Source organism: Lipotes vexillifer, unplaced genomic scaffold, assembly GCF_000442215.2.
Source record: "Lipotes vexillifer unplaced genomic scaffold, Lipotes_vexillifer_v1.1 scaffold977, whole genome shotgun sequence".
Taxonomy (NCBI): Eukaryota; Metazoa; Chordata; class Mammalia; order Artiodactyla; family Lipotidae; genus Lipotes; species Lipotes vexillifer.
The window spans coordinates 5,371,964-5,393,862 of record NW_006783088.1 but is presented as its reverse complement, the minus strand read 5'-3'; the positions used below and the strand labels follow the sequence as shown (position 1 = coordinate 5,393,862).

Sequence of the window (21,899 nt, the reverse complement as noted above, 5' to 3'; positions counted from 1 at the left end):
AGGGAAAGACTACTTAGGACCCCAGAGGAAGGGTGGTGACTCAGGAATAGGATGCAGCTGATGTCCAGGAGGTGTGAATGTACAACTTTGAGCACAGTGTCTTTATAGAAAATGGGCTTGGTAAACATTAGCTGTGGTTGATATTGTTATGAATATGCAATTACCCCTTTCCACAGAGCTTATCAGAATGAAGACCTTCTCCCTTTCTCATCATTTGACAAAATCCTTTGCTTTCAGGGCTCTGTTGGCTGGTGGTGGCTTTTCTACATGGACTTACCGGCAAGGCTACGATGTCAGCATTCCTGTCTATAGTCCGCTGTCAGCCGAGGTGGACCTTCCAGAGAAAGGACCAGGGTGAGGAGCATTCGGCACAACAGGGTGTGCTGGGAGATGCCGGCGAGAGCCAAAGCATCGATTACAGGCCAGGGTCTTTGAGTCTACCATTTCCCTACCACCCCAACCTTATTGATCCTTCAGTTCTCTCTCTCGCTCAGTCAATTTTGAGTGCTGTCTACCAGGCTTCCCAAATCAGAAATCTATGTGGTGTCATCAACTCTTTCCTCTCCCTTACTTCCTGTATCAGAATAAGAAGTCCTATTGATTCTACATCCTAAGTAGTCAATATTTTCTAGATCTGTCTACCTCTCCGTCTCTCTGCACCCACCCTACGCCAGGCGACTGTCGTCCTTCCTTTGGATTGCTGAAATGGCTTCCTCTTTGGTCTTCTGCCTCTGGTCTCGCTGTTCTCCAGTTTGATTGTTGGCATCACATTGTTCTTGGGAAGCCCAGACTCCTTAAAATGTCTTTCAAGACCCTCGACTACATGACCACTGTCTCCATCTGTAGCTTTTTTTTTTTTTTTTTTTTTTTTTTTTTTTAGTTCTTAGAATAAGCTTTGCTCTCTCCGTTTTTCTGGGCTGTAAACACTCTCCATTGTCTGGAAATCCTTTTCCTCATTTTCATCAGACTAATGACGTGCTTGTCCTGTAGGTTTCAACTTGTATACCGCTTAGTCAGGGGACACTTTCTGGCCCCTGGAATGGCACTCCTAGTTACCTCATTATGCCCTTGTAACGACTTGCTTAAACCTTATCTGTTTTGGATCTTTGATTTTGTAAACTTCAACCAGGCCTTGTTTTGAACTGCCATGTCGCCTGTGCCTGGCACATAATTGGGTCATATTTCTGATATGTGAGAGAGGAAATGAGAAGGGCTGATGGTATGGATGTGCAGGGTATTTAATTTCTTTTTTTTTTTTTTCTGTAGCCTGTTTAAAAATTGTGCTAATTCATGATGAGCATATCAGTGAGCTTTAAACAAACACGATGATAATAGTATCCTTTGTTGTTGTGACAAGTGCTCATGTATAATATGAAGGTGACTGATTTGTATATAGCCACACCAGAAATGCTATGCGTGCTGGATGAGATCTACAAACCCACGCATAGCGTTTGGTGTCAGAATGAGTCTCAAGGAAGTAGTGTGCTCACAGCACATTAGAACCATTATTGGAGCATATCCCCGACTTGCCCTTAGAAGCCTTTATGGGTTCTTTGAGAAGTAAGGGAACTTTCCCAAAGAGGAGACGTTTCACTGCTGTATATGTGTTCCCGTGTGGCCCAGAACCAAATTCTGGCACTTCCTTTAGGCATAGCAACTTTTTTTAGACAATGTGTAAAGCCCAGGAGAGCTTGAAATATTTTTTTCTCTACCATTAGGCAAGTGCAAAAAAAAAGACTGAATGGTCCATGAACTTGCTGCTTAGATCATCTTTGTGGATTTTCCTCTGTTAGTGGACTCCCAGAGTTGACTTAATTTATTTTATTATTTTTCAATTGAGATATGATTCATATTCCATAAAGGTCACTCAAAGTGTACAATTCACTGTTTTTTGGTATATTCACAAAATTGTACAACTATCGTCTAATCACTACTGTCTAATTCCAGAACATTTACAGCACCCCCAAAATAAACCCACTGCCTTCTAGCAGTCACTCTCTATCCCTGCCCCCCCCCAAACTTCATGGCCCCTGTTGCTAGCAACAACCACCAATTTGCCTTCTGTCTCTGTGGATTTGCCTATTCTGGACATTTTATATAAATGTAGTCATACAATATGTGACTTTTTGTGTCTTCCTTCTTTCACTTAGCATATAGTGGTTTCAGGGTTTATCCATTTTGTAGAATAGAACCAATGCTTCATTCCTTTTTTGACTTAATATTTCATCATATGGATAGACCACAGTTTATCCATTCTTCAGTTGATGGACATTTGGGTTATTGCCACTTTTTAGCCTTTGTGAATAATACTGCTATGAACATTCACGTACAAGCTTTTATGTAAACATATGTTTTCACTTCTCTTGGGTATATACTGAGGAGTGGAATTGCCGGGTCATATGTTCACTCTATGTTTAACTTTTTGAGGAGCTGCCAGCATGTTTTCTGAAGCAGCTGTGCCATTTTACATTCCCACCAGCAAGGTATGAGGGAGGCTTCCAGTATCTCCACAACCTTGCCAAGACTTGTTATTACCTGTCTTTTATTCTAGCCATCCCAGCAGATGGGAAGAGGTATCATTGTGCTTTTGATTTGCATTTCTCTAATTAATAATGCTGAGTACCTTTCCATGTTCTTATTGGCTATGAAAATTTATATACTGTGTTTGGAGAACTGTCTATTCAAATCGTTTGCCCATTTTCAAATTGGGTTGTGTTTTTATTGGTGAGTTGTAAGAATTCTTGTACATTTTGGATACTAGATCCTTATTAGATATATGATTTGCAGATGTTTTCTCCCATTCTGTAGGTTGTCTTTTCACTTTTCTGATTTTTTTTTTTTTTTTTTTTTTGCGGTACGCGGGCCTCTCACCATTGTGGCCTCTCCCGTTGGGGAGCACAGGCTCTGGACGCGCGGGCTCAGCGGCCATGGCTCACGGGCCCAGCCGCTCCGCAGCATGTGGGATCTTCCTGGATCAGGGCATGAACCCGTGTCCCCTGCATCGGCAGGCGGACTCTCAACCACTGCGCCACCAGGGAAGCCCCAAAAGTGTCCTTTGATACACAAAAGATGCTAATTTGGATGAAGCTTCTATTTTTCCTTTGGTTGCTTGCATTTTTGGTGACATACTTGAGAAACCATTGTCTGATCAAGGCCACAAAGATTTGCACCTGTGTTTTCTACTAAGCATTTTATAGTTTTAGCTCTTACATTTTGGTTTTTGATCTATTTTGAGTTAATTTTTGTATATGGTATGAGGTAGGGGTCCACCCTCATTCTCTTCCTTGTGGATATCCAGTTGTCTTATCCGTACTTGTTGAAAAGACTGTTCTTTTCCCATTGAATGATCTTGGCACCCTTGTTGAAAATCAACTGGCTGTAGATACATGGGTTTATTTCTGAAGTCTCAATTCTATTCCATTGGTCTATATGTCTTGATTGCTGCAGTTTTGTAGTAAGTGGTAAATGTAAGTCCACCGACTTTGTTCTTCTTTTTCAGGGGTTTTATTTTTGTTTATTTTTGGCTATTCAAGATCCCTTGCATTTTAATTGTTTTTTTAAGTAGGGCAACTTGAATAAGTACAAATAAAAAACAATCTAAGCTGCTTTGTACTTAGACAACTACAAAACTAAAACAAATTTACAAATTAAATACAGACAAATCTACGAAACTAATAACAGTCAGATTAACATAATGTCACAGCTGAGGCTTTTTCTTTAAAACTGAATTGCATCTCTCAAGGTGAATATGGCGTTAATTACGGGACTTCTGCGTTTAGCGTGCCTGTACTTTGCATGCTGGGTGATGATGTACTTCTTCCTGCCGCTCTTTCTGTTTGAGCCACTAGGAAGCTTCCGTTTATGTAGTATATTGTTATAATTTGCTGACATTATTATCTTCATCTGGTACAGATGCATGATTTGTATTTTTTCCCCAACATTTTTATGAAAATCTTCAAGCAGACAGCAAAGTTAAAAGAATTTTATGGTGAACACCTGTATACCCATCACTTAGATTTTACCCTTGTATACTTGCTTTGCATTATTTACATTTTAAGTCTTCCTTCTCCTCATTAGCCCATCAAATACAAGCTTGGACACTGAAAACTTTTTAGTAGTATACATCATTAAATATGAGCAAAGATTTGCCTATACTAATTTTTTTGATCATCATCAAGATGAAAGCACAAAAATATATAGAGAATTTGTAGACTGGAGGAACTGATACAGTTCAATGCCATGTTTTGAGGCTGGAGTTCTGTAAGTTGAGAAAGGGTGATCTGTGTGAGCCCAGCTGGTACCCTTTGGGGCAGTACAAGTTTCTCTCATGTACCTAGGATCTGAATTTGGCATATTTATGTAGCACTAGCTTTGAATAACTCTAATGAATAGAGAAAAGTCACTTGAAATTGAAGAAAAGTTTACTCCTCTGCTTGCTGCTTCTGTGAGCATTTACTTGAAATCAATTGTGTGATTTTAAACGTTTTTTTTTTTTAAACCTTGTTTCTTTTCCCTTTTCTTGTTGTTCTGGAGATTATTTAATTCAGTTTAGTTCTGTTCACTTCATTTCAAATCAAACTTTTATTGCAGGCCTATTTGGGCCAAGTGTGCCCAGGCTGGTGGTTCTCAGCAGGGGAGGGAGGTTGATTTTGCCCCTCCATGGGGACATGTGGCAATCTGTGGAGCCATTTTTTTTTTTTTTTTTTTTTTTTTTTTTTTTTTTGTGGTACGCGGGCCTCTCACTGTTGTGGCCTCTCCGGTTGCGGAGCACAGGCTCCGGATGCACAGGCTCAGCGGCCATGGCTCACGGGCCCAGCCGCTCCGCGGCATGTGGGATCTTCCCAGACCGGGGCACGAACCCGTGTCCCCTGCATCAGCAGGCGGACTCTCAACGACTGCGCCACCAGGGAAGCCCTGTGGAGCCATTTTTGACTGTCGTGACTGAGGGGGTGTGTCAGTGGTCCCCAAGACCACCTCCAATTTTGATGATTTGCAGGAGGACCCACAGGACTCAGTGTGTAGTCATACTCGTGGCTATGTTTTATTACAGTAAAAGGATGTAAATCACAGTCCCCAGAGAGCAAAGGCACATGGGGTGAAGTCCAGGGAAACCAGGGGCAAGCTTCCAAGGGTGCTCTCCCCTTGGCATCACACAGGAGGGGCTTACTTCCCCCAGCACCAAGTTGTGACAGCCATGTGAAATGCTGCCCACCAGCTAAGCTCGTTAGAGATTCAGTGCCCAGGGTTTTTTTGGGAACGAATCACATGGGCAGTCTCTGCGTGGCACGTGCTGTGCGTAATTCCAGGCTCCCAGAAGGAAAGCAGGTGTTCAGCATAAACCCTGTTGTTGGTACAGTTTGGGCCCAGTGAGCCATTCTTACAGTTCTCCCCCCAAATCGAAGTTCCATGCACCAGCCAAAGGCCAGCCTTTCGAAAAAGAGAGCCGTCAGGCTGTGTTAACTCTGTTCTGCACAAGGTGCTGCAGGCATCTAGTGGGTGGAGGCCGGTGATGCCGCTAAATCTCTACGATGCCCGGGGCAGCCCCTCACTACAAAGAATCACTGGGTCCAAGTGTCGGCAGTGCTGCGGCCGAGAAAGCCTGGGCAAGACAGGGTGTGAGCAGGTGAGGAGCGAATCTGGCAGGCTGGCTCAGCTGCCTCTGGGCCTCTTTCTTAAGACTGCTCGGACGAAACTCTCTTTATCGTGTAATCTCTTGAGTATAATCTAGCTCTCTTTTTTTAAAATAAATTTATTTATTTATTTATTTATTTTTGGCTGTGTTTTGTCTTCGTTGCTGCGCACGGGCTTTCTCTAGTTGTGGTGAGCGGGGGCTACTCTTTGTTGTTGCGGTGCGCGGGCTTCTCGTTGCAGTGGCTTCTCTTGTTGCGGAGCACGGGCTCTAGGTGCGCGGGCTTCAGTAGTTATGGCATGTGGGCTCAGTAGTTGAAGCTGGCGGGCTCTAGAGCGCAGGCTCAGTAGTTGTGGCGCACGGGCTTAGTTGCTCCAAGGCATGTGGGATCTTCCTGGACCAGGGCTCGAACCCGTGCCCCCTGCATTGGCAGGCAGATTCTTAACCACTGCGCTACCAGGGACGTCCCTAGCTCTCTTATATTGGTTTAGGACTGTCACTTCCCTTTAGACTTAATCCAGGGAAGAAAACATACCGAAAGGAAAAGATTCAGTGAAGATGAAACAAGGGAGAGCAAACCACTCTGAACAGTAATTACCTTCAAAGAGTAGTTCCAAAGATTTACAGGCTGTTTTCTCGGTAACATAATCTCTAATTTTTATGTATAACTAGGCTGAAATTAAGATCTTTAGATGGCTTAAGGCTGCAGTTGATTTCTAAACTTCTGAGGTTCAGTAACTAGATAGAGTAGCGCTCTACCTTCAAGGGCAGCAGGACACTAAAGGCTGCGATGGGCGTGGTCCTCCCCCTGCTGGCCAAGGGGTGGATTTCTACGGCCGACCGGGACCCGCCCTCTCCATTTCCCCACCGATTTTGCAGTCTGGACCTGCAGTTGTGTTTCTTTTACAAACAACACTCCTCTCCCTCTGAAAAAAAAGGGGGGAAAAAGCAAAGCAAAGCAAAGACAGGCTCCAGACTCATCACACTTGCTAGGGACTTGGGAGGAGGCAGTGTGGGTGACCTCGCGGCAACATTTGGCATCTGTTGCTCTTTGTGAGAGTTGCTTTTTAAGGGAATTCCCACATCTCTTGAGGGCTGTAGAGTAGTAAGAGCTTTGTTTTTATTTTAAATCTCTCAGTATTTTTCAGTGGGAAGCTGAGGACCGCTGCTGTTGATAGCTTCTTCTCACAGCTGTGTTGGCCTCAGCTGGAATTCTTGTCATTTTCTCTCTAAAAGGAACTAAATTGGGAGTTTACAACTGTTACTATTGAGGGAGACTTAGAGTTCTCAGCTTGATTTTACTTAAGCTTCGATATCAGCACTGCTGGGAGGAAACATGAAAGTCATAGCTGGTAATTTTAGTCCTTGAAAGAAAAACAAATCCACCTTAAGATTTTGTTTGCTTAAAACTAAAATGGGCCTGCTCCATCAACCAACCATCTGCCGGGTCAGGGAGAGCCAGCATGCAGGCAGGGGGAACATTTTTACACTCTTGTTCACATCTGCACATTTATGTAGAAGATGGTAGTGGTAGGTGGGGACCCAGGGAGCCTGGTGGCTGAGTGTCTAAAAATAGAACTGTGTTCTTAACAGTGAAATCCAACCCGGAGCCTTTCTTTACTCAAGAATTTCTTTGAGCACCACACGTTAGCGTCTGTATTTATTTCTCTGTCTATATAGATGGATCTCTCTCTCTCTCTCTCTCTCTCTCTCTCTCTCTCTCTCTCTCTCTCTCTCTGTGTGTGTGTGTGTCTACATGTATTGAAAACCATGCGTTCATATCGGTATCTTCAATTCCATCCAACACCTCGGGCATTCTGGTTTTCTCTCTTTCCATATATATATGTATGTATATATATATATATTTTTTTTTTTTTTCCCCCCACTGCGCCTCTTGCAGGATCCTAGCTCCCCAACCAGGTCTCGAACCTGGTCCGTTGGCAGTGAAAGCGCGGAGTCCTAACCACTGGACCGCCAGGGAATTCCCTCTCTTTACATATTTGTAATTCCCTTCTCTGACAGTGAGAAATCTGGCTCCCCTTATCCTCAGTATCTTATCTGATCAGCCCTCTTGTATGGGACCAGAATTCTATCGCGTTGTTGCCGCTGCCCCCTCACTGTACAGATGCCCTCTCCACGCCCACTCAGACTCTGACCCTCATGTAGCGCTCCTGCTCTCCCCATCACCCCAGGACAGATACCCTCCTCACCCTTCTTGAGTCTGACCGCCCCCCCCACCACTGGAGTGATGCTACTCTTGCCATCACCCTCCCCCGCTCTTTCAGCCTGCCCGGCCTCTAACACTCTCCTGGGCTGCCCAGATGCCCTCCTAACCTCACCTGGTCTCAGCATCCCATGCTGGGGGGCCATAACTACCTCTACCCCTTCCCCTGTCACTCTTTTAGGGATCTCGTACTCTGTGCCAGGCCACCTCCCTGCTCTTCCCCCAAGTAGCAGCTCTTCCCCCCCCCCAAGACTTCGCATTCCCTGTGGGCGGGCCACCCCCGCTGTGCAGAAGCACCCTCTTCCCTCCAGCACTCTACCGCCTCCTGCAGGGACACCCCCTTGGATACCAGCATGTCTATTCTTGTTCTTAGCAGCCCGGAGCACCAGTTTTATGTTACTTAAATAGAAGATCTCCAGAAATACCCAGCGAGTCCCAGGGCTCCAGGACGTCCACCGTAGAACCAGTGTCTTGGGAATTGGAAAGGCCTTTAGATGCCATTCAGCTCTAACTTAATGTGTACCTTTTGCTATTACTTCTTAATGAAAAGTCTTCTGATTTGTAATAAAAAGGACTCGGCCCCTCACAAGACAGTTCATTTCATTTTCAAATGGCTTTAATTGTTAAGGTGGTTTCCGTGCTTGTCTTGGGAGCTTGACTGTAAATCTTCCTCCTGTTTAAACAGACAAGTTTGGTTACAGAAGTACTTTGAATGGAGGCGGTCTTCACTTTGAGATGATCTGAGAGTGCTCCCTGTATGTGATCTTCCCATCATAAGTCCTCCCTCTGAAAATTAAAATTGCTTTTACAAAAGAAAAATAATTGAGGCTCAGGGCTGGGAGTAGAATTCAAGAGTCTGTTTCAGTGGCTAGAAGGAATACTTTTGGCTGTAAATATACAGTGTATTGTTCAATAAAACGTGATTTAGGGGGAAGTTGCCCAGGATGAGAGAAACCAGTTGCTACAGCTGATCCACACTCTCTCCCTGACGGGCTGCTGTTCCATGTCTCTCTTACCTCTGCTTGCCTCTACCCCGGGCTCGGGGTCTGCACTACCGTCCAGGGCAGCTTTCTCAAATAGAACTTTCAGTGAGGAGATGATCTGTATTTGTGCTGTCAGGTGCCCACTGGCCACATACGGCTGTTGAGCGCTTGAAATGTGGCTAATGTGACTGAGGAACTGGATTTTAAATTTTAATAGATTTAAATGATCTCATGTGGCTAACTGCTGTTGGGCAGTGAAGTTCTAGGGAATCTGCTTGTCCCTTTCTTTCCTCCCTGTGGTGTGGGCAACACCCTTTGCTTTTAGTTCAGCTGTAGAAAGAAATGACCAGAAGAAATGGCTCTGAGGATTTGAGAGCCGTGCACAGCTATGGTGACTGCTGCTCTGTTGAGCTGAACTGCTGGCAGGGAGAGTGTTCACCTTCTCAATCACTGCTCTGTGTCTTGTGGGCATGAAGCTTAATGCTTGGGAAGGTGCCACCTTCTCCGTTAGAGAATGATTATTCTTTGGCCATGGGTGGATGTATACGGTGTTCTCCAGCTGGACCCTCCAGATAAGCCTGAGAAACAATGGAAAAACAAGACAATTACCCTTTCTTTCTCCCAAAGCAAGAAGGAAAGCGGTAGTGTGGGGAGTGGGGTTCAGACTGTGGCCTTCCCTGGTGGCAGTACCTAGAGAGGTGTATGTTCAGTATTTTCCCTGGTCTGTACCAGTTTGAGGTAGATTTGAGTGAGTCCTGCTTCTAGGTCTGATGGGGGTTTCATTTCCTCTGGAACCTGCTTTATATTCTTCCTTTCTTCTACAGTGATCCTGCTGGTCCCTCAGCCCATGTCGTGTTTATGCTCTGTAACCTGTCTGCCTGCGGGAGGGAATTACTTACCATCTGATCTCCCCAGAGTCTTCCCCCAACTCCTGGCTTACTCACTTTGTGCTCACGTTTTGTCTCTCGTGGAGATTTAAATGGCGCTAGCTTCTTGGAAATCCTCCTTTCACTCCATTTTCTTGTAAGCATCCTTGCTATCCAGATGTTAAGACTGGTTCTATCCCTTGGTGAAGATGGTTTTTTCCACTTGTTCTCAATGACCAGTTTGGTCTTCCTGAATCCCTGTGGCCTTGAGGACGGGGATGTTGAGTGGCATAGAGTGCCACTCAACAGCCAGAAGCAGTCTTTCACCTATTCTGCTTTCACAGCCACTGCTGTCCATTAAGACCCCTTGTTTTCCTGTTTGAAGGATGCAGCCCGCTCTCAGTTCCTTTTCAGAGCCGAGAACTCATATAGAACTAATGATAACATTTGATGTTCTTCCAAATAATCAACCAGTCAGTCAGTTTCTGTCTTTACACATATACATACACACACACGTAAAGCATGTTCCCTTAGCTCGGCATATTATAAGCATTTCCTCAAAACATTAAGAACTTTTCCCAAATGAAATCTTTAATGACAGCATGACGCTTCAGCATGTGAATGAGACATAGATTGCTTTCTTAGATTGTATAATATTTTAGATATTCAGCAATGCCACAGAGTATAATTTCCCAAAAAGTCAAGGATGTGAATAAAGAAGGGTGAGAAAATACTTATTGCCATTAAGTTTAATATCAAAGTTGGTCTCACCTTGACCTGCACAGCGGCTGCAAGGTCCCAGTCCCTCGTCTTGTCCTTCGTAGGCCACGGCGGTACTTCCTCCTGTCGTCCCAGATGGCTCTGCATCCCGAGTACAGAGAGGAGCTGGCCGCCCTCCAGGCCAGACACGGAGAAGCGGCCTTAGTCCTGGACAAGTGCACCAACCTCTCCGAGGGCATCCCCGCCGCCCGAAAGCGCTGCCACAAGCACCAGGTCTTCGATTACCCACAGGTGCTGCAGGTGAGTGCCACCCAGCACCTCTCTCGGGGCTCGGCACAGGTCACATCCGCAAGGTGAAACTGACCCCAACAGACAGGTGTTTCCCACGTTCAGCTACCAGAGCTCCCCAAGGGGAGAGGAAGACAGACCGCTCTTCACTGCAGCCATGGACCTCCAGGAGCTTTGGCATCTGTGTACTGTTTGTGCAAAGCTGCTTGGCCTATGAGCGTTCCTACTCCTTTCAAATATTCATCTTACTGCAAAAGCACAAATCCCATAGATTTACAAAAAAACCACATAGACAAAGCAGGCATATGTATTTTGCCTTTATCACTGTATTCATAATCCAGCCCAGAGAAACTTGCTTCTCTAAGGTGCAGCTTGTATCCTCTGACTGTGCCAACCCGCAAGGCCATGGTCAGCTTTTCCTGAGTGGGAGGTTTTTATTTTTTGTTACCGTTTTGTCTCTTGGTGTTTTTGCCGCCCTTAGCATGTCCTACTGGTATTGTGGAAGTGGCAGGGCTTCCATAACCAGAAGCAGAGTAGTCCTTTGGGGGATGTTTTATAAGCAGGATATTTCACACTCCAAGGGCCTGGAGGCTAGGAAAGGAGAAATTGAGTTTTGTTCACTTAAATATTTAAAATACAGACAGGTTAGTTCAAGGAAAAATATCAAGGAGCTGGTGAGATTTTTTTTTTTTTTTTTTTTTTTTTTTTTAAAATCTCCAAAGAGTACTGGCCCATGCTGAGATTGTTAAAATACTTTCTTTCAAAAAGTGCTGCATCTCCTCTGGAATGTCTGACTGATAACAGTGGTGATGTGAGCAGGAGTATTTATAGTAACCTTTGTCTAGACAGGAAAAATGGTTATCAGCACGTGTGTCCACATCTGGACACCGACTCTTTGGGGCCAGCTGAGCTGTCCACCTGCACCTCCACCATGACTGATGCCCTTTTTCCACTCTTGCTGTTTTCTGGTTTATCCCCGGAGGAATTTGGCATGTTGAGTTTCTTCATATTTTTTCTGAACTTTCCTTCTCTCTAGCTTTAAAGATTAAACAGTGTTTTGTTTTTTAACTTTTTTTCCTCCTGAAGAGGCAAAAACTGGGAGAAACTGAGTATTAGAAATGGGGTCTTTTCTTATTTTGGTTGACTTATTGCAGCTGTTTCTTCTTGTGTACACCTCTCACTTTCCCAAATGTGTCCCACATCGAGTACAAGTTTGAGGGAGTGAACGAGGAAGAAATTTTTTGAGAATTTTGCTTTTTGTTCGATTATTTCTAAATAGAACATATCTGTCTTACTATGTTTTTTAAGGCATTGCACTCATGAAATGAATGACTTCTATATGCAAAGCACACTGCTAGATGCCATGGGGAGTAGAAAGATGAAAGGAGATTTGATACTTTCTATTTAGGGGGTCCTCTAGGGAGACTGCTAGGCCCAGATCAAATAATTCTATAACAAGGTAGGCGGAGGTAAGTATTCTGAGCGCTGTGCAGCCACTGTGCCACAGTGTGTGTACACAGCACACTAGGACGGAAAGAATCCAGCCCTTGCAAAGTCACGTTGTTGAGTGTCCAGAGGAAGACCTAGACGTGGGTCGTGAACATTTTCAGAATGCCAGCAGTGGAGGCATTGCGCTGACACTGAAGAGTGGAAAACCAGAACATTGCAGCCACTTAAGCTTTTCAGTCTTACTGGTGTGACCTGTTACCTTTCAGCATTTTTGGTGTTGCTTGGCTTCAGCCCTTGAGAGAACTTCATGGTCAACGGGAATCAGAGTAAGTGGATCAGTGAAACTGGTATGTAATCCCTCCCTCTGCCTGTATTCCTGCAGGAGGCTACTTTTTGTGTGGTCCTTCGAGGAGCTCGGCTGGGCCAGGCGGTGTTGAGTGACGTGTTGCGGGCCGGCTGTATCCCAGTTATCATTGCAGACTCCTACATTTTGCCTTTCTCTGAAGTTCTTGACTGGAAGAGGTGGGTGTTACCTTCTGATAAACTTTACACCAGGAGTCCTGCATGGATTAGATTTTAAAAGTCCCCCCAGCAATTGTAACGCATAGCTAGGTTGGAGAACTACTCCTTCAGACTGTTTTTGCTATATTTTCCATAAGGAGAGTTAGTCCGTTGGCCTGGAGCCGAGGTTGGCCAACAGGCCTTTGGGCCAAATATGGCAGGCTGCCAGCGTTTGTAAATAAAGTTTTATTGAATCACAGCATACCCATTCATTTACACGTGATCTTTGGCTGTTTTTGAGTGACGGTGGCAGAGTTGAGTACTGTAGTTTAAAATGACAGAGATTACATGGCCTGCAAAACCTAAAATATTTACCATCTGGCCATTTACCCTTGACCTAGAGCAGTGGTTCTCAGCTGTGACTGTACAGTGTACTCACCTGAAGAACTTTTAAACACGTACCTGGGCCTTGTCCTCAGGACTTTTGAAGCTCCATGGGCAATTCTGATTTGTAGCCACCGTTGAGAACCACTGCTCTAGAGTCTGTTGAATTTGCATAAAGTACTGGCTGGAGGCAGAGCGCCTGCACACGGGTGAAAGCTTAGAAACACTCCCAGTGGACTGATGGACACGCGTGGGTCCTGCCTCGATACGACTGTCAGTGCTGTGCTTCACGGAATAGTCTGCTCGTCTCTTGTGGTTTCATTTCCCCAGGACTTTGGAGGTTGAAGGTTTTTGAAAACGAGTTCCTTTTGTACATACCTCTCAGGCTTGTCTTTGCCTCAAATGCTTAATTGCTTTCTCCTCTCCCACCTTTTTTTTTTTTTTTTTTTTTTTATCTGGACATGCCCAAAATATAAAGGGATGTAGGTTCATACTTAGAAGGCAGCTAAAGTAATTTTAGGCCATATTAGATGAAAGCAGGGAAGTTGCCTGCAAATCAATCATTAATTTTGTGTGTGACATCATTTCAACACTGTATTCTCAGTTTCCTCATTCTTTGAACGGAAATGACTCTTCACCGTGCATAAGATCATAGGGTACGTATGAGAGGTGAATGGCAGATTTGTTTATCGTGTCCCCTGCATCGGCAGGCGGACTCTCAACCACTGCGCCACCAGGGAAGCCCCTCCCACCTTTTTTGATACCCTGTTCAAGACTGGTCACCACAGGTATTTGAACAATTTAAGTAGCATTCACTCATGTGTACATTCATTTATCTCACATTTACTGGAAAGCCCTCCGTGAATAATACAGGCTCTGCTCTTAAGGAGATGAGAATCCAGTGGGGAAGACAAACCAACAATTATAATATTGTATGATAAATGCTGTAAAAGATGCATGCAGGGGGGGCTATGGAAACCCAGAAGAGGGAGGGAGCCCAGTTCAGCCTGGAGGAGGAGGGTGTGTGATTCTCTGTGTCCTGGAGAAGTGATGAGCCACTTCCAGTCACTTATTCATCTGTGGAAATATGTATTGAGCACCCTCTCTTTGCCAGGTACTGTGTTGCGTATGGGGATACAAAGATGATCAAGGTCAGGTCTTGCCTCTGAGAAGCTCTTAGTCCAGTGGTGGGAGATAGACAAGTAAGCCAGTGATTACCAGATGGAAAGCTGAGTTGCAGCCCTGGCTGGATGGGATGCTTGGAGGGGGAGGAAGAGCCACATACCCTTGCTGGCTGTGGGGTTGGGTAGGGCTTTGCAGAGACAGTGACCCTGAGCTGAGTCTGAGAAGATATTCATTCCTATGAGGATCTAGATGTGCTTGGGTAGTTGTAATTAGGGTTAAGTAGTGGAAGGGCTCTGGATTTGAAGCCGGAAGGCTGGGGTTCAGATAACCAGCTCTATTACTGGCTAGCTTTGTGATCTTGCCAATCATTTTAACCTTTTGAGCCTCAGTTTTCCCATCTGTGTGGTAGAAATCATTTACTTATTTAACAAGTATTTATTAAGTGCAGTTGCGCTAGGCAATATGCCAGGTGCTCGGGATATGCTGGTGAGTGGGACCAGACGTGGTTCCATCCTAATGGACTAGGCTAGTGGGCGGAGGGTGTCTCAGATTTTAATAAATTAACCTAGACGACTATAATGACTAACTCTGCTGAATCCATGAAGGGTAGGTAAGTCGTCATCGAGCCCCCTCTCCCTTACCCAGCATCTCTAATCTGGTGGCACGTCCTACTGGCTCCGCTCCCTCGTCACTTTCATCACTTCCTCCCTCTTAGCATCCCTTGCCTGGACCGTGCAATGGGCCCCAGCTGTTCTCCCTGCTTCCGCTCCTGCTTTCTGTAGTTTGTTCTAACACTTCAAGCAGAATGATCCTGTTGGAACATAACCAGATCATGCTGTGCTTTCCTGACACCTTCTGTGGTTTTCTATCTCAGTGAAAGCGTGAGTCCTTAAATGGCCAGGGAGGCCCCAGAGGCTTTGCTGTGACCCTCCCTCCCCTGTTTCTCTTCATTGCCTGGTATTCTCCACCTTCTTTACTGTGCTCCTGCCACACTGGCCTCCTTGCTGTTGCTGGAGCATTCCCGACACCCCGCTTCCTCAGGGCCTTTTGCTTATTGTTCCTTCTGGAATGCTCTCCCTCGGGTATTCCCCTGGTCCTCTCTCTCCCTGGCCTTCCTTCCATGGCTGATTTGTTCACTGTCGTATTGCCAGGACCTAGCACAGAGCAGGGGCTCCATAAATGTATGCTGAGTAAATGAATGGATCGGGGACTGTCGCTCAGGGAGAAGAGTCACTGTGAATTCAGAGCGGGCAGTGCAGAGGGAAGAAGGGCAGCAGGTGGGCAGAATCGGACACGCAGGGCCCTTGTGGTTATAGGCAGAGTGTGCCGTGTCCAGGAGACTGAGAGGGTACCTGTGTGGCTGAAGCGCAGTGGGGAGTGGGTGGAGGATGGGAGATGAATGGAGTGGTGCTGGGGAGCTGAGCGATGGAGCTGGTGGGAGCTCCTTTGAGCTGGTCAGCCCTGCAACAGGGGCAAGGAAGAGGGACTACTCACTGCAAAAGGACTGTGAGGCTGAGCGTGTTGTGGGGTGTTGTTGCTTCTGCTTGTGAGAATTAAACAAGAAATGTACGTAGCAGTGCTTTGTGTACGGGGCTGCGTGTCCATCAGTTGTTTTGCTCTTGTCTCTAGAGCATCGGTGGCTGTGCCAGAAGAAAAGATGTCAGATGTGTACAGTATTCTGCAGAGCATCCCCCAAAGACAGATTGAAGAAATGCAGAGACAGGTAAGGGGCCAGGCAGCCCTGTTGGGGAGGGGGCGTGGGTGACGTGAAAGGGTGGCCCTGGGTACAGAGTGATGGCTGCTGAGTGTGGGAGTGGGATTTATTTCCTCCACTACGTTGACCAACCAAACTTAAAACAGGAAAGCAGTGTTAGGGAGTTGCATCAGGTAAGGTTTGGAATAATAACTATCAGAGATTCAGAAATGCTCCTGAGGTAAGCATGCTGTGACGCTAGGGTCACACCTCAGCGGTGTGCTCAGGACGCAGAGCTGCCCCTCTCTGGAAGGTGGTTTACCTGGCAGGTGAGGGTTCTGGTGACTGAGGCAGCTGTGGAAGCCAGCACGTTTCAGGGTGATGCTTCTGAGGAGAGTGTCTTGGTGTCAGCTGGCCTGGATCCCCCCTTCAGCGGCCCTCGTGATTAGGAGGTGCCCTCCTCTCCCCAGAGCACATACACCCTCCCTCTTCCCCTCCCAGGTCTCTCGTCCACCCTCTGATGCCCCTTCCCCTGCGCTGCTTTCCACTGTCTAACGCATCCACCACGTGTCCTGTTTAGTCCTACTGCCCTTTCTCTCTCCCAAAAGAAGTTTAGTTGGGCTTAAATATGAAGCAGGTTAAAAACTGAAAAAAGACTGTCCCAGTATTGGTACTGTGCATGTTGTTCCTATTTCTTTTTTTCCTTTCTTTCTTTTTTTTAAAATTGTTATTGGTGCATAGTTGATTTACAATGTTGTGTTAGCTTCTACTGTACAGTGACTCAGTTATACACATACATATATCCACTCTATTTATTTATTTTTTTGGCCGCGCGGTGTGGCACGCAGCGCAGCATGTGGGATCTTAGTTCCCTAACCAGGGACCAAACGCCCCCTGCACTGGAAGCACGGGGTCTTAACCACTGGACCGCCAACGAAGTCCCTCTGTTTCTGTTTTATAAATAAGTTTATTTGTACCATTTTTGTGGATTCCACATATAAGTGATATCATATGATATTTGTCTTTCTCTGTCTGACTTACTTCACTTAGTATGATAATCTCTGGGTCCATCCATGTTGCTGCAAATGGCATTACTTCATTCTTTTTTATGGCTGAGTAATATTCCATTGTATATATGTACCACATCTTCTTTATCCGTTCATCTGTTGATGGACATTTAGGTTACTTCCATGTCTTGACTATTGTAAACAGCCGCAGTGAATACTGGGATATATGTATCCTTTCAGATTATGGTTTTCTCTAGTTCTTTTTTTTTTTTTAATGGATTTTAACAAATTTTTATTTCTATCAAAATTATATATGTAGGTGCTGAGCCGGAGAAGAGGTTCGGAGGGCTCTCAGCGTTGAGGATGTAACTGCCCCGTGCACCCCTGTGTCTAACCTTGTCCCAGGAACGAGCCTCAAGCCCTGTCTGGGCTAGGGCAGGGCAGTCACCCAGCTGTGTGTGGAATGGGGAGGAATTCTGGGCTTCTAACTGCTTCCTAAATACATTTTCCATCTGTCCTCCTGCCTGCCCTGAGCACTGCCTTTTCCCCTGAGTTTCTGCAGCGGAACCCAGATTTTTCTCAGCTGATCTAGGATGTGCTCTCTTGGGTCTATAGCGTCAGCTACCACCTTTCCTTCTGCTTTTCCGCTTCCACATTTTGTTGCTGTTATCTCCTTCCCCGTTCTCTTTATCTTTCAGTGATTATGCCTTAATTTTTAAAAATTCCCCTTAATTGTCATTTTAGGGTTTTAGGAGGGAGTTAGTGAATGTGGTCAGTCCACCTCTTTATTTTGGTACCGAGCTTCTTAAACCAAAGAGATGGCACATCACACAGTAATTAAGTCTGTAGGTTCTTACCCCAGACTGCCTGTGTTGAATGCCAGCTTGCCCAGTTACTAACTCTGTGCCCTTGGCCAAGGATCTGCCTTCTCTGGACCTCAGTAGCCTCATCTGTAAAACATTTTGGTGTTCTGATTTGAAAACAAATCACAGGTTGAGTTTAGCCTCCCTGAAGTTTTTTCATAGCACACCCATGTTCGTTTTAAGTTTCTGGGCTTCCCCGTGTGTTACTTAATTCCTGACCTCATCTGAGTTTTAGTGAATTAGAAAGTCAGTCTAGAGATCTCTACGTTCTTGATCTAAACCTGTGATTCTTACAACTCATGTAGAAGAAAATGCTCCTTGAAGGGCGCTGGTGTTTATGCTCTTTGTGTTTCTTTTTATGGCATCTTGATTTGTTGACATAATTAAATAGAAAATCATCTGCTAAATCAGATACCATCTTTTTCTAGATTTAGTCTAAAAGGCTAAGAAAACACTGGGTAGGTAAAAATGAGCAAGTTCTGTCCAGTTACCTTCTCCCCCCGGCCACCTTCGTGTTGGAAGGAGAATCACTTAGTTCCCAAGCAGAGCTCCCACTGTCAGCTCACAGAATGCCCTTGTTTTCCGGGAGCTTGGTTTGGGAACCATAGGTCTGAGATGAGCCTGGCCGGCCTTTTCGGTGACAGGCTCAGAATCATAGAACCGTTGAGATGGAATGACTAAAGGTTACTTAAAACAGTGTACTTTTAGGTTATTTTGGTTCAAAGAGACACACTTGGAGTCAAAAGACTCGAGTTTGAGTGCTGGGTCTGTCCCTGTTAATTATACAACATGACAAGTTACCAAAGCTCCTTGGACTTTCCTTTCCTCATTTATGAAATCAAGGCGTTGGCTAGAACATCTCTCATGTTCCATTCAGCTGTTTAAAAACGCTGTGAAACTCTTGTTCTTGGCAACATTAATAATTAAGTGGTCATCTCTTTCCCATGACCACCTCCTGTCATGAGGGCCAGTTACTGTCTCTGGTGGTGAATAACCTACATTATGTCAACTTGGAGGATAAAGGCAGTCTTGGTACTTTCCTGCCTCCCATTCTAAATCTCCCTCTGCTTGCTGATGCCCCTTTTCTCTGTGCTGTTCTCAGACCTTCTGGCACTCTGCTGCCATGTCCCGTTTAGTCCTGCTCCCCTTTCTCTGAATATTCTGCGTCTCCAAGACGACCTCTTTTCTTCTCCCAAGCTCACATTTCTAGACTGGACTGATCTCAACTAAAGGTGAGATTATCTGGTTGAAGCAATTCCCAGATAGTTATAAAGGATGAGTAAGTTCAGCTGCCAGATGCCAGCCAGCAGTACCCCTGTCTCCCGAATTGTGACAACTGGCAGTGTCTCTAGACGTTACCAGATGCCCCCCATGGAGCAAAATTTCTGTGCTTGGGAACCACTTCTCTATTGATAGTTAATCATCTCTCTCTTTTGTCCTTTCCAGAATATGCTTGTCATTTTGCCTTCTGTATACCCTCCATTGATTTAATCTGACCTTGGCAGGAGTAACTGAAAAAATAGCACACACTTGGTTCTGGAAAGTTTTTACACCTTAGTGAATTCTCTTTAGGGAGGTCAAATTTGAGTCTTTTTTGTAAGACAGGCATAAACTTTTAGGGGAAAACCTGTTGCATCGGTAGCTGATACCTTGGAACCCCTGGTTGATCATGTTAGAATGAGCTGAGACCGAGGAACAGAGGGTCTGATTTTCTTGCTCAGCAACTCAGAACCGGCTCAAGGGCCTGCGTGGACAGTTGTAGCCAGCAGGGGGCTCCATCCGCTTTTAAGTGACTCTTTTTCCTTTTGAGTATTTGTTTCCAAGAACTCCTAAGTGCTGTGAGCTACATTGACATTGTCCTCAGAGCCGCTCTCTCGGGACCCGCTCCTTCCTGCACTTAGCACAGGATTCTGCTCTCCTGTGATGGAATAGAGCCAGAGTTTCTGAATTGACCCCAGAGATGTGGGGTGGGATCTTGGTGATGAAGGTATTGCAGTAACTTTTTGCAGCTTAGAGTTCAGGGGCTATAATCTGATCGATGAATACATGGTGAAAATCCTTAACGTGACTCGGGAGTTAGGATGTACCAAAAGAGAAGGATATTCTGCCTGACAAGGCAACCTAATTAAGTTTTCCACCTGACCTTAGATGCGCTAGTGAAGCAGCCATAACGTTAAATGCAGGGCTAGACCCTGAAGTAAGAGCTGAGGTCAAGCTAAGATTTTTGAAGTACAACCTGCATCTGTGTTATCTACCCCTAAAGGCGAACAGCCAGCAGTACTGGCATATATGGCATTGAAAGAGCTGGGGTGGCTTCTGGGGTTTTTTGTGGTTAAGTTAAAAACCAGTTACTTCAACGAGAGGTTAATAGTTACAGCAGTATAAAGCCAACTTACCAGTCAGCCTTTAATTGTCCTATGAGCTAAATTAATTAGTTAATTAATTCAGTGCAGCCCTAATTAGGTTCTTGCCCCAAGGGGAGATGACGGGAGATGATAAGCAACCTGTGATCCCCACTCACAGAGGCCTAACAGCCATCTTGGGGATATGTGGGTATAAGCCCGAAGAAAGCTGAGATGGTGCAAGTTTTCCAAAGGATGTCAGGGGTCTGACATGGGAGGCAGTACAGGTTAGAGCTGTTAGGGACAGCTTTATTGGGGAGGTCGCATTTGATGGAAGCCTTAAAGATGGGGAGTCCCGTCAACCATCTTTCTCACGTTGGAAACCAGGAAGAAGTATGCAACCAAGTATTCTTCTATAGTCATATGGCACATTCACATCCCCAGTCTCCCTTTGAATCACAATGGAAAAGAAAGCAATCTGGGTTATTGGAGGGCTGAATAGACACTGGACTGTATAGTTAGAAGTGTTTGTGTGGATGGGGGGAAGGCGTAAACGGATCCCCAGTTTATCTGTTGAGCGGAGTTTCCAAACATTCTTTTATTGGTCAGTGGCTCCACCAGCAGTGACCTCTAACCTCAGCCACACTAGGAGGTGGAAGTCAGGAGCCTGCCTTGCCTTTGAACTCTTCTTTGTACTCAATTGACTAGGAGCCTTTGAGGTGGCAGAAACATTCAGCATCTTCTTTGCTCTATCTCTCCTTTAACTCTTGGCTAAGTTAAAATATCCGTTTCTTTTCAATCTATTACACTGACCCATCTCAGTCTGCCTTCATTATTTTCCTACTAAGCCTACCAAATACTTGTGCCATGGAGGAGTACTTGAAGGTATAATGGGCTGATTAGGAAAAAGAACACTTCCATTGAAGAAACTGTGGTACCCTCACCTAGAAGGACTGTAGTTAGGTGTAGCTGTGCCGGAGGAGAGAGCAGAAGAGACCACAGAACAGTAAGCGTGTGTGTGTCCACCAGAGCTCATGCATTTTATTCAGCAGAGAGCCCCGACAGGAGGCTGCGATTTCAGCACATCGAATTATCCGCTTTCCATAGCCATAGTAGTTTAAAAGTGACAAATTTGAAAGAGAGAAAGACTACACCTGAGGGTCTGTGAGATGGGTCATCTGCCAGTCAGGCATGAATAGAGAAGACGGAAAAGCTATTTTAGAAATAGAACTCTCAGCACTTTGGATGTATGCAGACCGCTGTGTGCGCTTCACGATATGGGCGTGTCATTGTAAGATGGCGGAATTCCTCGGTTCAAAGAAGTATGCGTGTGTTTGTTTGTTTTTCATATTTTGGATTTCTGGCATCCAAATGAGTCTTACCATCACTTTGAACATTGAATATAGTTTCTATTTCATCCCCTTGAAGATGTTATTGATGGGGCATCTTCAAACTGAGGAAATGCAGAAATGGCTCTTCTGGGTGATGCCCTGCAGTCTTTAAGTGAAGGTTTAAATTTTGTTTAGCATATATATATTTTTAAAATATTGGCTTTCATGTAAAATATTTTATAAAGTTTTCTATCTAAAATATTTGTTTTTATTTTTTAAAAAGGTTTTGTGATTCACTTAAAGGTGTAAACCCTCGGATATCTAGAAGCCTCAGCAGTCCAGAGGGATGTGTTCTCTGAGGGTTCCCTGTGCTGGTGGCTTGACTGTTGTGTCCATTGATGGCTACATAGCAGTCTGTGTCCATTTCTCCCTCCCTCCCTCCCCCTGCTCACCCCCCCCCCACACACACACAATTTACACAACAAAATCTGTAA

The 21,899-nt window shown here is 45.2% G+C and overlaps 1 protein-coding gene across 1 annotated transcript in view; it reads left to right on the top strand.

The window, feature by feature from the left end:
- Window positions 1–21,899, top strand: part of EXT2 (exostosin glycosyltransferase 2) — a 126,131-nt gene that overhangs the window by 7,716 nt on the left and 96,516 nt on the right. Inside the window, exons 3-6 of the mRNA XM_007455806.1 lie at window positions 238–354; window positions 10,527–10,722; window positions 12,542–12,681; window positions 15,799–15,892. Coding sequence (XP_007455868.1) covers window positions 238–354; window positions 10,527–10,722; window positions 12,542–12,681; window positions 15,799–15,892 — 547 coding nt within the window. The remainder of the gene's footprint in view (window positions 1–237; window positions 355–10,526; window positions 10,723–12,541; window positions 12,682–15,798; window positions 15,893–21,899) is intronic.